Source organism: Gadus morhua, chromosome 19 (genome assembly GCF_902167405.1).
Source record: "Gadus morhua chromosome 19, gadMor3.0, whole genome shotgun sequence".
Classification (NCBI taxonomy): domain Eukaryota; kingdom Metazoa; phylum Chordata; class Actinopteri; order Gadiformes; family Gadidae; genus Gadus; species Gadus morhua.
This window is the reverse complement of record NC_044066.1, coordinates 8651510-8666838: the sequence shown is the minus strand read 5'-3', so window position 1 is coordinate 8666838 and position 15329 is coordinate 8651510. Positions and strand designations below refer to the sequence as shown.

The 15329-nt window shown below is 42.8% G+C and overlaps 2 protein-coding genes across 5 annotated transcripts; one reads left to right on the top strand and one right to left on the bottom strand.

Moving 5' to 3' along the window:
• Positions 1-1113: 1113 nt before the first annotated feature.
• fam78ab (family with sequence similarity 78 member Ab) lies at positions 1114-7483 on the bottom strand. Of its 4 annotated transcripts, none has more exons than XM_030341572.1 (3): positions 6464-7483; positions 5861-6343; positions 1114-3768 (listed from the first exon to the last, which is right to left on the bottom strand). In XM_030341572.1, the coding sequence occupies exons 2-3, from the start codon at positions 6181-6183 to the stop codon at positions 3243-3245; spliced, it is 849 nt and encodes a 282-aa protein (XP_030197432.1). In that variant the 5' UTR covers positions 6184-6343; positions 6464-7483; the 3' UTR covers positions 1114-3242. The 4 variants fall into 4 exon arrangements, with proteins under 4 accessions (XP_030197432.1, XP_030197434.1, XP_030197435.1 ...); XM_030341574.1 differs by having other exon boundaries at positions 5861-6164; XM_030341575.1 differs by having other exon boundaries at positions 5861-6164; positions 7023-7483.
• A 592-nt stretch (positions 7484-8075) lies between these two features.
• On the top strand, positions 8076-13452 carry LOC115532080 (inactive phospholipid phosphatase 7). Its single transcript, XM_030341570.1, has 4 exons — positions 8076-8167; positions 8276-8404; positions 8632-9422; positions 11520-13452. Exons 3-4 carry the CDS (start codon positions 8921-8923, stop codon positions 11906-11908), a joined length of 891 nt encoding a protein of 296 aa, XP_030197430.1. The 5' UTR covers positions 8076-8167; positions 8276-8404; positions 8632-8920; the 3' UTR covers positions 11909-13452.
• Positions 13453-15329: the final 1877 nt, after the last annotated feature.

Sequence of the window (15329 nt, the reverse complement as noted above, 5' to 3'; positions counted from 1 at the left end):
TCTTTAAATGGCAGAATATATTTTATATTGTACTCAGAAGAAAAAGTCTCCCTTGCGACATGGCCCGATATTCACAAAATAATATAGTATGGTGGCTCTCACTGATTTAACATTGGTATTGCTTCCATGATTTATGATGCTCTGTTTTGCTGTTTCATGAAAGCCAATAAAAAGCCTTAATGACAAATCCAGCCAACCCCTACCTCATCTGCATTCCCCATATTTGAGCTTTGAGGCTCGAGCCTCTTGTAGATTAATGGTTCACTGGTCATCCTTTCAATTATGGGGGCTATTCAGCCTGTAAAGCTGTTTCTGTGTGTCCGTGTGTATGTGTGTCTAAGGGAGAAAGCCTGCATTTGCCTTTATGAGTGTGCATGTATGCGCACCCATTTCAATGTGTCTGTGTGCTAGGGTTGGTGTGTGTGTGTTTGTGTACATTTGACTATGTGTCCATGCATCTGTATGTGCGCATGTGTGTGTATATGCATGCATAAATGTGCCTATCTATCCGGTTATTTGTGTGTATGTGTGTGTGCCCGTGTCAGCATCTGATTCTGGTGTGTTATTAAATCGATGTGTTTATGTGTATGTATGTTTGTGTGTGTGTGCACATGTGCCTGTCCAAATGTTTGTGTGTTTGTTCGTGCACGCGCCTGTCCAAATGTGTTTGTATACGTGCATGCATGTGCCTGTCCAAGTGTGCATCGGTGCGGCTGTGCGTGCACATGCCTGTGCAAATGTGTGTGCATACGTGCGTGCACATCCCTGTCCAAATGGGTGTGTGCGTGCGTGCATGTGTGCATGAGCTCGTAAAAAGCCCCATGGTTCCTCCAGTGTGTGGACTGGTGTGGCCCAGAAGTGGGTCATCTATATGCCAGCCGGGCAGCAGCCAGGATTAGACCTGAATGCCGCCGCCCCTTCAGCCACCACCACAACACACGCTGAGGGAAGACGCCTGAGCATGGAGAGAGGGGGAGGGGGGAGTTGACTGGCAAGTCACGACTGTCAGAGAATAATGAGTTGGAATTAGGTTGCACATATACCCCGTTTTTTTGTTTTTAAATTGAAGCGTTACAGAGAAAGGGGATGTTGAGGCAGTGATGTTTAGAATGGTTTGATTGTTTTCATTATCATTTTTGTTTATTGAACTTTTCGTGTGTACACAGAAGAGGTTGAATGGGTTTTGGAAATGAGGGAAGTGCGAAAGAGTAGTAGAGACAATAAGGCTTGTTATCTCACACATTTGAAACAGCCTAATTTAAAAGCGGACTTGAAAGAGGAAACAAAAAGAGATGTTCTGTATTTTTTCCTTTCCAAAAGGGGTGAGGTACCGTCTTTATTCATGAGAAGCACAGTAATCTCTTCCAGCTGCCACCGTCAATAATAAGTTATGATCCGTAACTTAATTGATCAGATGAATGGGTTGTTCGACAAAGCCCTGTCCACCTCACACCAGTGGATAGAAAGGAAGACATGATGAGGAAAAACACAGTGGAGGGCGACATTGTGTGTGATTCTTTGTTTCTCTGTCATTATGATCAGCCACTTCATTGATCTGCCCAGTAACAAGAAGCCCTGAGATGAAGTGTTAAAACCATGAATCAAATCGAGATTTCAAATGGAGATTTTTTTCTTTGTATTTCTCCCTCCTAAAAGCTAGTAGGTTTGTTTATCCCCCCATGAAAATAGCAGAGCCATGTTGTGCTATATGCATCCAAGTGTTTATTGCTGAAGCCACTCTGTGTGCATCTATATTTGTATGTGAGGGCTGCGTGACACGCGTTGTACCTAACCCCCCACCACGCTCCAGATCGTACTGCTGGACTTCCTGTGAATGAACCTGTGGATTGCTTTGTGTACGGCTGCGTCTGCCCGGGCAGACGGAGGGAGATTGCATGTGTGAGGCAAACAGCAAAAAAGATTTATAATAAATAAGATTGCATTAGAATTCTGAACCAAAGGTCCCACGCGGTGGCCAGGTGGTCCGTAACTAAATCCAAACATGTCAGCACCAAACGTCCTGGAAAAAATCGGGCTTGATGAGCAAAATACTGCATTGCACTTAGTTTAAGGCAAAAGACGTTTGCCTTAAAAAGCATTTTTTTTTTTAACGTAAGGCAGCATGGATAGAATGTCTTGCAGTTGAAAACAACATGAAATAGCACTTCATACAGTTTGTTTTCAGTCGCGTGGAGCACACAATAGTGGCGCTAAACAATGACAAACACAGTTGAATGCACTCTTTCCCAGCCCCATAAATAGAAATACAATTGGTATTCATGAATATTTTTACATACATAAATGTAACATTATATTCACACACTGACATGTAACAACTCAATTTGTTCTTCAGTTCACACACACACACACACACACACACACACACACACACACACACACACACACACACACACACACACACACACACACACACACACACACACACACACGCACGTTCCTTGACCCAAAACAAGAATATAAAAGAAAAAAAGGAAACAAATTTTGCATCTGTTTTCCAGTTTTTTGCGATGAGTTCGTTTAGCACAGTGAGACCCGACCTAAGTTGAGGGTAGAATGGTTGCAGGTGTTTAGACCTAGTTTTGAAAACGGAAAAGTTTCAGTAGCACTTGAACGCAATAAAAACATAAGTTTCTAAAATAACTGGTCGGCTATTCCCCAGCATTTTGTCCTCGTTGTTCTCTGGCTCTGTCTCTAATCTGTGAAACGATTCTGAAGAGGAAAGACTTTCAGGTGGGAAACTTCAAAACGAACAACACAAAAATATAAAAAAAGTAGGAGATGACTTAACTTCATAGGGATTCAAGGCCAGCCCGGTTCACCGGATGAGTCAAATGGATCGGTCAGTTCAAAATGGATCGGTCAGTTCAAAATGGATCGGTTCAATTCCAAGTGGACCTTCCCGTTCAAAACGCCCGCTCCGTTTATCAAATGGATCGGCCCGTTCAAAAGGCATCAGCCCGTTCAAAACGGATCAGGCCGTTAAAAGTGGACCGGCCCTTTTCAAATGGACCAGCCCTTTCAAAACGAATCAGCCCATTCAAAACGGATCGGCCCGTTCATAATGTACCAGCCCGTTCAAAGCAACCGCTCCGTTCCAATAACGGACCGGTCCATTCAAACGTATCGGTCGGTTAAAAATCGACCAGTCCATTTCAAAATCCACTAATCCGTTGGAAAAAAAACGCTCCAACCCTCCCCCCCCCCCAGAAGAGGATCCCTCCTCAGTACTTGGGCGGGATGACCACCACGGCCTGCCCCGCCTTTGGCCGCCACATCAGCACCTGGGCGTCGTTCGCGTTGGGCTTGACCATGGCGTCGTGCGAGATGGGCTCGTTCTTGACCAGCACGCGGGGCTGCTCCTGGGCCACGGGCTCCCTCAGCGCCGCCCTCTGGCCCAGCGGCTTCTCGGGGCTCACCTGGATGTGCAGCTTCATCCTCCAGCGCACCGTCTGCAGCACCAGCGTCTCGTCCGTGGCCTGGTTGATGGCCACCAGCCACGTGACGAAGCTCTGGTCCCGGCGGATGCTGGTGAGCTGGGGCACGTTGCTGTCGCTGACCGGGACGCCCCAGGTCACGCTGGGGTAGAAGTTGTCGTTCATGCTGACGCTGAACTTGCTGTCCTTCTTGGTGGGTCCCACCACCGTGCAGGTCTCCGTGGTGTTGCCGTACCAGGGGTAGTTGACGCCGTCCGAGTCGCTGATGACCTCGATCTTGCCGTCGCGGAGGTCGGGGAGCTCCCAGCTCGACCTTGAGGAGACAGAGAGCGGGGAGATTATGATGGGGCGATGTGAATGGATGGTCTGGTTAAAGCTTGTTTTCCTTGAAGGTCTTTTAAAGTAAAGGAGCTTGCCTGTGTGTGTGTGTGTGTGTGTGTGTGTGTGTGTGTGTGTGTGTGTGTGTGTGTGTGTGTGTGTGTGTGTGTGTGTGTGTGTGTGTGTGTGTGTGTGTGTGTGTGTGTGAGGGAATCTCCTGGCTTTCAGTCACTGTGAGAGCAGTGAGTCAGCAGAGCAAACACAGACACACACAAACACACACACACACACACACACACACACACACACACACACACACACACACACACACACACACACACACACATTGCACTCTATTACAGGAAATGTGTTTCAGCAACTAATTATAACACTAATAATTGTTTGTATATAATGTTATAACCAGTTCTAAATAATTTATTGGTGTATAACACAACCGACTATTGAAAGAGGTGAATTTATAGGAATGTATTTTGCTATCTTTCAGCAAAATACATATTAACAATTATTTTCCAAAAACATCAACAGTTATATAAATGTCACCATTTTCCTACTTTGTATATCCAGATGGGCTTTGGATTCAGTCGATCTTTAGAAGAATTTTTTTCTTTGGAGATTGTGTGTGTGTGTGTGTGTGTGTGTGTGTGTGTGTGTGTGTGTGTGTGTGTGTGTGTGTGTGTGTGTGTGTGTGTGTGTGTGTGTGTGTGTGTGTGTGTGTGTGTGTGTGTGTGTGTGACAATGTGTGTACCGGTATACATGCAACACAACACAAAAAATATGAACACATAAGTATGTAGTTTAAGTAATGCAAGTGACATATCACAGTGCAATGAGTAACTGACAAATTGAAAAATTGAAAAAAATACAATATATACATATTCTGGCCAACTTGATTATTGATAAATAATTTATTTATTTAACACATATGTATTTCTCACTTAACTTCTTTCTACTTCTCTCTCTACTTCACATTCTATCTCTCTCTATCGCTGCTTCTCCTTCTCTGTATTTTTGCAGGAGGGGTGGAGCTGGTGGGGAGGGGACCGGAAGGGTTAATCTTGGGTCTGCAAACATCTTCCCCCGCAACTGGTTCAGATAAACCCCAAAGGCTAGCATGCGCTAATAATATAGATACAGGAAGCAGCAAAACAGCTGCTTACAAATGCAACCATGTCAGCCCTATAGTTGGACAGGCTCAAATGTAGTGATGGTTGTTCATGGACTAACGTGTTTACAGTCATTTTTCGTATTTAAGATTTGTTTTAAAACTAGTATTGGATGTGGTCTAGGTAACAAACAGTTTGCCTCAACTGTAGGGAGGAAAACTGACTTTTATTACTCTATAATCCCCCCTATGTTTCTAACTTTATTAAGTTATACATTATAAGGAAAATATGAAACACAACATGCACCTGGACTTGTCAAACCCAGTAAAACTCACAATGTATTTCAAGTTTGACTGTTCCTTCCTATCTCTTGCACAACAACTCGTTCTCCTTTCTTGAAAGTGTGAGTCTGTGTGCTCATTCACATTCATAGGCAGAGCGGTGTGTTTTATCTTTCCGTAATAGACCCTTAATACATAGAAAGCATTGGCCTTTATAAATAAAATAATAAATTAATTGGCTCATTTTTATATGCACACCAAAGCTATATGTCTTTAGAAAGTAGGTCTCATTCTTGTTCTTTTATTACTTTTAATAATTACTGTCTCAAGTATAAAGGTCTGCCCCTCCCAGAAAATTGTCAGATTTCCTCATGTCGTAAAGCCACATTAACATTTCAACCCTACAGTACTCGACATTCATCTCCTGCTCACAACCCCAACAAGAGAGGGATATCTACAAAAATAGGCTATATATATCTTACACTATAAACCATATATAATACAATGTCTAGATGAAATAGATGAATAGAAACATCAATGTGACAGAGAGAAAGCTCTGAGTTAAACAGCGCCTGAGGAGAACACATATTATTCAGAAAAGCGTTAGTCAGTGAACGGATTATCAACAGAAATCCAAAGAGCAAACGATGCAGATCCTCGGCTAGCAGCGATCCCTACTTACATCCCCTTGTTCCCGTACGTGTTGTAGAACTCCATGTGGTTGCACGCCTGGATCCAGCCGACGGTCCACGTCTCTTTGCCGGCCACGGGGGGCACCTGCACCCGCGCGAACGCTCGGAAGTGAGGCGTCCTGTACCGCAGCACGACGCTGGAGGACTCATCGATGCTCGTGGGATTGGGGTCGATTGACGAGTTCACCTCCAGCACCACGACACTCTCTCGGAAGCTTTTGGGTTTACACCTGATGCTCTGGATGCAGCCCATCGCATTGAATACCACCACAGTCCACAACAACGTCCAGAGGTCTGGGGGGGAAAGATGCATGGACACAACAGCGAAACAAAAAAGAAAAAACTAAAATCACGACAGTTGGATCAACATAGTAGGAGTAGTAGTTGGTCTAATCCAAAATATAGGCATAGAAAGTCAAAATGCGGGTTCGGTGTCTGCCATGCACGTGCCAGCAAAACTCCATCCAGTGCTACTGTTGAAAAATAAAATAAAAAGAAATAGTTGTCTTCACATTCACGGGCACATGCTTTAACGCTGAATAAAAACGAAACTCCATCAATGCAAAAAAAAAAAAAAAAAAAAAAGCGCTTACGCAACCACGTGCTGTTTCCGTGTCTCGCTCGAAGTCGATTGACAGTTATCGACTCCTCGCTGTTTCCTGTACTCTGCAACTGCACCCACGGGCGCAGGGAGTCGCTCGACCTTTGACTGTGTGCATCTCTTCTGGTCGTCGCCGACGATGGCGAATGTTATGGGTGTGATAAACGGGTTAGTAGGCTAGTTTGTGCGTATAGTTGTGTGCTAAAAACACCACCCAATAAAAATAGTGCCGCTGCATCGCCAGACTGTTTCAGACCGAGCTTAACTTCCAAAAGTGTCGTGCCATGATAAGGTCAGTGTGCCCCACACAGCGCCTTGTGGGACATTGGCGTCCGTTAAAACGTGCACTTGTTTTTGGATGATTTAGAAAGAGGTTGGTGTATGCTTGCACTAAAAGAGGCTACATTCCTTGGAATATGCAGTATTCTCAACAAAAAGGGGTAGCTCTATGGATCAATTCAAATCCCCCCGTTTTTCTTTTATCTATTCCATTGGTAATTTAAGACATGGTGCAGAAGCAGAATCAGCAATACATAAATCAGCAATTTTACCGGATTGAAACCCGACTCAACACAATGAGCCTGATACAGTTCCTTGGACTTTGCGTGTGTGGTCAGAGAGGTAATTCCATTATCTCCCGACACACGTCCCCTCTGTCAGCGGACGGCAGCTCTCTCATTCCTCCGCTTCACACATGCCGCTCTTCCACACGCATGTCGGGTTGAACCTTGTCGCCCAGTCAAATCCAAAGGCAACCTAGGTCAACTTTTAGTCCCAGTTTCCGGGATATTCTAGTCACTATAATAAATTGACATTAAAAAAAAAAGCGTCCTTCTTGAGATGTATGCAAACGGTCACATCGCTTGACTTAAACGCGTGCCCCCGGAGTTCCGCCGTCGCGGGTCAATTTATCCTGAATTCCGACACCGACGGATATGTCCCCGTGCACGTCCCATCTCCACGTCCGCGGCAGGTTCACCCTCCCGCACTGCTCGCTCTCTCGGCTGCCTTGACAGCGCGAGCTGCTTTATAAGTACATCTGAGACGAGACTTCCGTTCAAAGACCCGGTGCCTGATGGGAATTGTAGTGTGCTATTAATTCCGTATCGAATCGATCTTTTTTTAATATATATATTATAAGGAGAGTGATAGCAGGTTAGTACGATATTCAACTGTCATTCAAAGATGGGCTGGGGCCTAGGCACTGACGTGGGAAAATAACGACATTTCGTCTGAGTAGGCTAGTCAATAGGCCTATTGACGATCTATAATATAAAATAGCCTACCTAATGAATTGGTCTAAATTATATAGCTGTGGAGGCAGATATCGTTACAAAATCAAGGACAATTTAATTAACTACAGTTTATCATTAAGAAGTAGGTTTGCCTATATTGCCTAGTTGCCTACTCACTGGTACGGCGGTGGCTGGAGAGTGAGCTATTAAAAATATCATTTTTTTTTAAACATTTGAAATAGTTTTATTTGCCATTATTGTTTTGTTTGACACTCTATCACATTAAAGGAGGGAATACTTGATATAATTTTCCTCTAAACTGGGTTTGCCAGATGCGCGAGACAGAAACAAGCAGAGCGCGCGCTCCTGCCGTGTTGCGGTGCGTTTAAGCACCTTGGAGAACTCCCCGTCCGGAACAGCGCAAAAACAGAGGATTCACATCCCCTACGTCATATCTAGCGGTAGCTAGCCCTACACACAGGTGGTGCACAGTCACTGGAGGTGAAGAAACGTCCTACTCCCCGGATACTTGTAACCGCATATGTCTCTTTTCTTTTTTGCTTGTGTAGGACTATATCCGTCCACGGGCTAAAAGTGTCTCGTGCCGCCTAGGATTCCGCGGATGCCGAGATGCACGCAGAACCCGCGCGAGATGTCCAAGTGATGATGGCGTACGGGCCGTTCTCACCCATCGTCTGGTAAATCAGTTCGCAGTCATCCATTTCCTGCACAATAAATAACACCTCATGAGTTGTTGTTGTCATGTTAAGATGTAGGTTGATGATCTACGATACAGCCACGGACTGGTTAGGCTAGCTGGCCTAAAGCAGCGGTTAGATGTGTGTCGTTGTGTTATTATTGTGGCGCGCGACGTTATGGAATAACAACAATGTTCTTATATTGTGATTTTGTTTCCACGCTCTAGACCCTGTTTCGTTGGATTGGCGGAGACAAATGCCCATCACCCCTCTCTCTCTCTCCCTTTCTCTCTCTTTGCCTGCACGGGTCGCGGTGTATAAACAGCATGGCTAACGCGCATTCCAATCAGTCTAAATATATCCATTAGAGAGCTACAGCAAGGACGAGCTGGTGGGCTACAATCGTGATCCTTCCTGCGACAACTTGTCATCTGTGATCTCTCTTATACTTAAAACGCCTTGAAAACACATTGTCAACATAGGCGTTGGTGGCATCTCTCTGGACCCGAGGCCGACATGCCCTCCTCAAGCAACAGCGTGAGATCTCGGACGCGGGACCGCAACAATGTGCTGGGCAGACCCGAGTTCATGTCCCTAAACCAGCCCATGCGGGCCGGAGCGCCCGCCGCCGAGAACCGAGCCAGCTCCAGGAGGCTGTCGCAGATCAAGCCCCAGACCAGTCAGTCGAACGAAGAGCCCGCTGACACCGCCGGCGTCAACAATAACAACAAGGACAAGGACAAAAAGGAGCCGGGCAAAATGCCCGAGGAAGACTGCATGCTGCTGAACCCCTCCTTCAAGGGGATAGCCATGAACGCGCTGCTAGCCATCGACATCAGTCTATCCAAGCGCATGGGGGTCTGCGCCTACACCTCGTCTTCCTGGGGGGGCTGCCGCTCCATGGTCGCCCTGCTCGAGCTCACCGGCTTCGGCATCACGTGGATCATTGGCACTATCGTGTGTCTCACGAGGAGTAACACGCTTGCCGGACAGGAGGTTCTGGTCAACCTGCTACTGGGTAGGCTAAATTCGATTCCACTTGTTGCTAAATCCTGCACTTGTGCAATTTCAAAACCCACACTTCTAAGCTGTGCCACCTGTTTGTGGGTTAGCTCCCATGGAACAAAGATAATTCTTTCTGTGGTTAGACCAGATTTATTTTACATAATAATGACTTTTTGTATTATTACTTTTGTCATTAATATTAGTGCATTACTTGACTCCTTTGCCATCGTGATGCATTTAGTTTAGAAGTTGGCTATTGTTTTACCTTTTACTACAAAAAACATAAACATAACTCAACAAAATTGACCTTGGCCTATCCCTGGTGACCACCAGCAAATATTGACCTATGAGACCCCACCCCTTTCCCCTCACCGATCAGAACAACAACAACCCCCTTCACTGAACAGGTGTGATGCTATAGTCACCATATTCAGAATAAATGCATGAATAACCATTCCTGGGTCCGGGTGTTAAAGAAATTGAAGGTGACTGAAAATTACTTATTTAGTCATATATTAAGTCATAACATTTGCTATCTCATAATTACAACATGAAAAAAATGCCATGCAAGAAAATACTTGGTTTCCTATTCCTTGTTTGGACTTGCATTTATTGTGAATCACATAATATATATATATATATATATATATATATATATATATATATATATATATATATATATATATATATATATATATATATATATATATTTATGTGTGTGTGTGAGTGTGTGTGTGTGTGTGTGTGTGTGTGTGTGTGTGTGTGTGTGTGTGTGTGTGTGTGTGTGTGTGTGTGTCTGTGTGGCTAATCCAGCCAATGCAAAACTCCTTTCAGGTTGTCACTTTCATAGATATTCTAGTACAACCTGCATAGCCTACTGAAATGTATCAGATTAGGAACACAGCTCAAAGAAGATGGGGAATAACTGTTGCTAAGGCTTTGGCTTATAAAAGCTGCCATGGCTTGATGTTGATGCTTGGCACGTGTGGGCCCAGCTATTCAAAGTACAACATCATCACCAAGCTGGAATATACTGGGCTCTGGCGCTGCAGTATAATGGTTGTGAGTTGACTGATGGAGTAAGGGGGCTATTTAAAACCATCCGGCTAATTTAACAAAAAATGAAAGCAGCCTGGAACTGCTTAACAGAGCAGGACAGATGGAAATTAAATTAATGGTTGAAACTCAACAATATCAACCAAACCGAACAAGGAAATTCAGTTGGACATTGGATATATTTATTCAAGTAAGGTTAAATCATATAGTCCTCGTTGGTCTCCAAACCCATTTGCATTGTTTCTTGTCAATAGTACATACAGTCCTGTAAGTTGATGAGGAGTATCTCTGCATCAATAATAAAATAGCGTTACTTGAGGACAGCTTGTTGTTTTCACATTACAGGCCTTAATCCCTCCATGTAAACAAAATAATGACCCTCCAAACATGCATACATACAAGTTGTTTTATTAACAGGGTAAGATCTAAAAACAAGAGATATCCATAACATATCCAAGAGGGATGTATTCACTTACACACCTGCCGAATATCTTGGCAAGAAATTGGAAAACCCTATATTAATATCAAAGTCAGCTAAAAAAGTTAGCCTTGGAAAGCAGTTGGGGTTTTGTATGAACCCCGACTTTAGGGTTGTTTATACCTCTTCACTGTCCAAAACACAGTAAATTGGCACCGCCGCAGTTATGCGAGAGGCCTCTTTGGCCACGCTAGTGCATAGTAATGGGGTACCCGCTTCGCTACGTAGCCAAGACGGAAAATAGACTCTCCGGCCATTCGATCAGCGTAGGATAGGAGAAACAGAATAGGTCAAAATGACATGTTTCTGCAATGGATTTCATTTAACCTCATTTTCTGATGAATAATGCACACCTGATAACCCTTTATAACATAATTAGAAGTAAATCACGGATTTCAACTGTCCATCCATCGTACTAATATGGAGCGAAAAAAGATTGCAATGATCACCTAACACAGAACTACTTTTCCCTCAATTTAGCAAGAGGGTTTTTTATAGTTCTTCACATCCATTGTTCTTGCAACAATATATGAACGCCCTTTAACCGATCCCCCCCCCCCCCCCCACTACCTAAAGCGCTGCTTCTGGACGTGCTGACCATCGCGGGGGTCCAGCGGCTGGTGAAGCGGCGGGGGCCCTGGGAGATGACCCCCGGCTTCCTGGACTACGTGTCCATGGACATGTACTCTTTCCCGGCGGCGCATGCCAGCCGCGCCGCCATGGTCTCCAAGTTCCTGCTGTCCCACCTGGTGCTGGCCGTGCCTCTGCGCATCCTGCTGGTGCTCTGGGCCTTCCTGGTGGGCGTGTCCCGGGTGATGCTGGGCAAGCACCACCTCACGGACATGGTGTGCGGCTTCGTGCTGGGGCTCCTCCACTTCAGCCTGATGGAGAACGTGTGGCTCTCCTCCGGCACCTGCCAGACTCTCATCTCCATCAGCACCTTCAGCTGGGGCGCCTTCAGTTAGACGGCGGGTCGGCCCGGTTAGGTAGTGGCTGCTGGGCACGGAAGCTCTGCTTGGACCGTGAAGGAGCTATGACGGGGGGTTTTGACGCGTAACCATGTGGTCCTAAGATTGGTCTTGTAGCTTAGCTTTACACCGTAAACGATTCTGTAGCGTGGTTCACACAGCGTGAACGATGCTATTAGACTCAGGTTTTTCAGGGCTGTGAGGCTTTCCGATGTTTTTTTTTAATCCTTGTGTTCCTAAGAATAGATGGAAGACTTTGTAGCGTAGCTTTACGATGTAAAGGTTTCTGTAGCATATTTTTACCCAATGTAAACTATGCTACGATTCTCTGGGTTTTAAAGCTGCGGTCTACAGTTTACAGCAATGTATTGTATAAAGAGATGTGTTAAGGTGTGGTTAAGTTCCTCATAAACGCTTCTTTGTCATGCAAAGAGATCCAAAAGTCATGACATCATTCATAGTACAGTGAATTTCTTTTAAGTTGTGAGTTACTTATCATTAAATCTACCCACATACCTCGAAGCTCGTTATAGAATAATTCTGCTAAAGGAACAGTGTATGTATCACTGATGTATCCTTTTTAAAGTTTAAATCAACATTTTATGAAAGTTTTAAGTTTATGTTTTACTTAAAACAATAAGTACTTTAGATACTTTCCGGCTCTTGGCTGAAAGTATTAAATCTGTTTTTGCATGAAATACTTTCACTTCTTGTTTCTTCTTTTTCCTGTTTTTATTTTTTTAATTTCCTCTTCTTCTTTGCCTTGTTACTCAACATATGTGTAGTTAAGAAATAAATACACGTTTTAAGGTTAAATATGCTGATAAAATAAGCTATTCTGATATTCAAATGACAAAGGCTTTATTTTCTGTAAGTAAATATGTTAAGTTGTGGTATTACCCATACCCAATGGCTGTCCTTCACATATGTGTAACATTTTATTGTTAATATTTGGTTGAAATGTTCTTTATGCAAAAAATATGCATCATATTAATGATTCATTTATTTTGGAAAGTTCCCCTCCATGATTTCTAGGCTTAAGGTAATTTAACTTTGTTGCCCTATCTTCCACTTTCGTTCTCTATCTCTTCTGCAGTCTATGCATTGGCTTAACAGCTGAACACACTTAGTTTGTACGTGTGGTTAACTGGCTGCTCCACTCAACGACTAAAGTGCGTTAGTGGATTTCTGTGAGACTTTCATTGCGCATGGTTTTGATTAGTGTTTTAGAAGTGAATGACTCTGTTTTTTGTAACTGTTCATTGAAGATTAACCTATTAGCCTACTTCTATTTCTAACTTTGTATTGAATAACTATGAATCTATAGGCTTAACAGGATATTATTGTAGCAGAATGTTTTATTGAAAAACTTGTCTTATGCATCTGCATGTTTTGTTTGCTATGTAGAGTTTTTATGGAGCGTTTCCCTGTTTTTCTTTTATAATAATTGAGTTTGAGTTGAGTTGATCTTTTAAAAAGCCTTCTTTATTATCTATTTTTTTGTATTTGTGCATGCATATAAAATATGTTATTGGCAATCATACGATTGTTTTTCTTCTTTCTTTTGAATTTGATTTTATGTGTGTGAGTCTGTACATGGATACTTGATTCTGCATCAGATCACTCATGCTAGCAGTTACGCAGGTGCTGATGAGAATGCGAGTTCTTTTGAAAGAAACAAGTGCACCAAAAGTCACTGTTATGGTTGTAGAATCAGTATGATTAGATGATGCATTCTTTGTGATTTGGGTGCATGAGAAACCAAAAGATTACTAAGGTAATTCTGTAGGCGTAGTGCAAAATTCCGAAGAGTTGAGACAAAGGTATACACGTTGTGGTTATTAATAAAGCCTCATCTCCCTCATTCTGATCTCTGACACTTGAAGATGAAACAAAAACTGATCTTAGAATCTGAATGATTATTAAATATCAAATGGGAAAACACAGTCAGGGTCAAGAGTTCAGTTTGATTGTAAAGTTTTGAATTTGTGGAGAACATTTTTTATTTTTATTTTCTATGGTTGTACAATACTAATGTTTAGGTAATTTGCACCCCATACAAATTTCTCTAGATTAAATATTTTAATCTTGAAAATTACCTTTCTGAATACATTCCAAAAAATATAAACAATTTGTCCTCTTAAATGACAAATGGGGAAAAGGGGTTAACGCACACGGCACCAATGTCTCAACACTAACATCTGAAACTTAAACTGAATTTTTATCAGCTGCCAGTCTTCAATTCCCCATAGTCTTACCACAAGTCATGTGACAGGAAACGGTGTAAAGGCCTACCTTGCAACAGTTCAAACCTCAAACTGACATTGCCTTAAAAGGTGAACTTCCTCAGTATGTCAAACAAATCCTCAGGAGTAGGCCTACATCTCTCAATAAAGCAGAGACTCAAAACTTGCAGCAAATATGCATGTGGTATGGTACATTTATTCCAGAGGATTGGAAAAAAAAAATCGTACATTTGAATCTGGGTATAGTGCCAGTATGCCTAGTGTTGAATGTTTTTTGGAAGATAGATAAGCCCTGTTATTTAATTGAGTGTTCATCAAGCCTATAATATATTTCATGTTATCCTTATCCAAACTGATGTTTTGTCTTGCCAAAAATACAAAATAATAGAATGTTTTAAAAACATCAGCAAAGTACCACAATCGATTCTCTTCGTTAAACAGTTTTTGTGCGGCATTATATCAACTAACGTGTATTTACCGATGAAGAATAGAGCAGTTTACGCAGATGCATCATACAATATAACAAGTGCTCCATCTAGAGGTTAATGTTCAACAGTACAACAGCACTGGTATGCGGTTAAGTTTACATTCAAAATAACTGATCCTTCCTCTTCTTCGAGTCCTCCCTAAGGATGGAGGAGAACAGGGAAATCGCGTTGTTGAACAATCATCTTTATTATTATGTATGTTGATATATGAGTTAATGTATGAGTGTTAAGTGATTATATGAGTGTTTTGCAATTAATTGAAAGAGTCCCTATTTTACCTCCAGGTATGAGACTGATTAGTCATACAACCCATTTCAAAATTGATATAATTGTATAATCACAAGTTGTGTCTACAACGTCTACCTATCTGTCGTACATCGAGGTTGACTTTGAAACGCTTTGAAATGCCTCATTAACAACACCCCTGGTGGTAAAAAAATAATCGCTTCAATAAATGCCATCGCCTAGGCATCGATGGCTTACAGGAAATAAGGACCTGCTGCAAAGCCTCATATTCTTTGTGACCTGAAGTTCTTGTCTATTTTGATGATTATGACTACCACTCGATATCCTCTGGAGTCTTTGAAAATTCCTAGGCTCAGATCCAAGACATTCAGTAGTTTTGAAATCTTGGTTCAATGTGCTTGAAGCGGAGGAAAAAATGTGACACATAACTGTATGTCT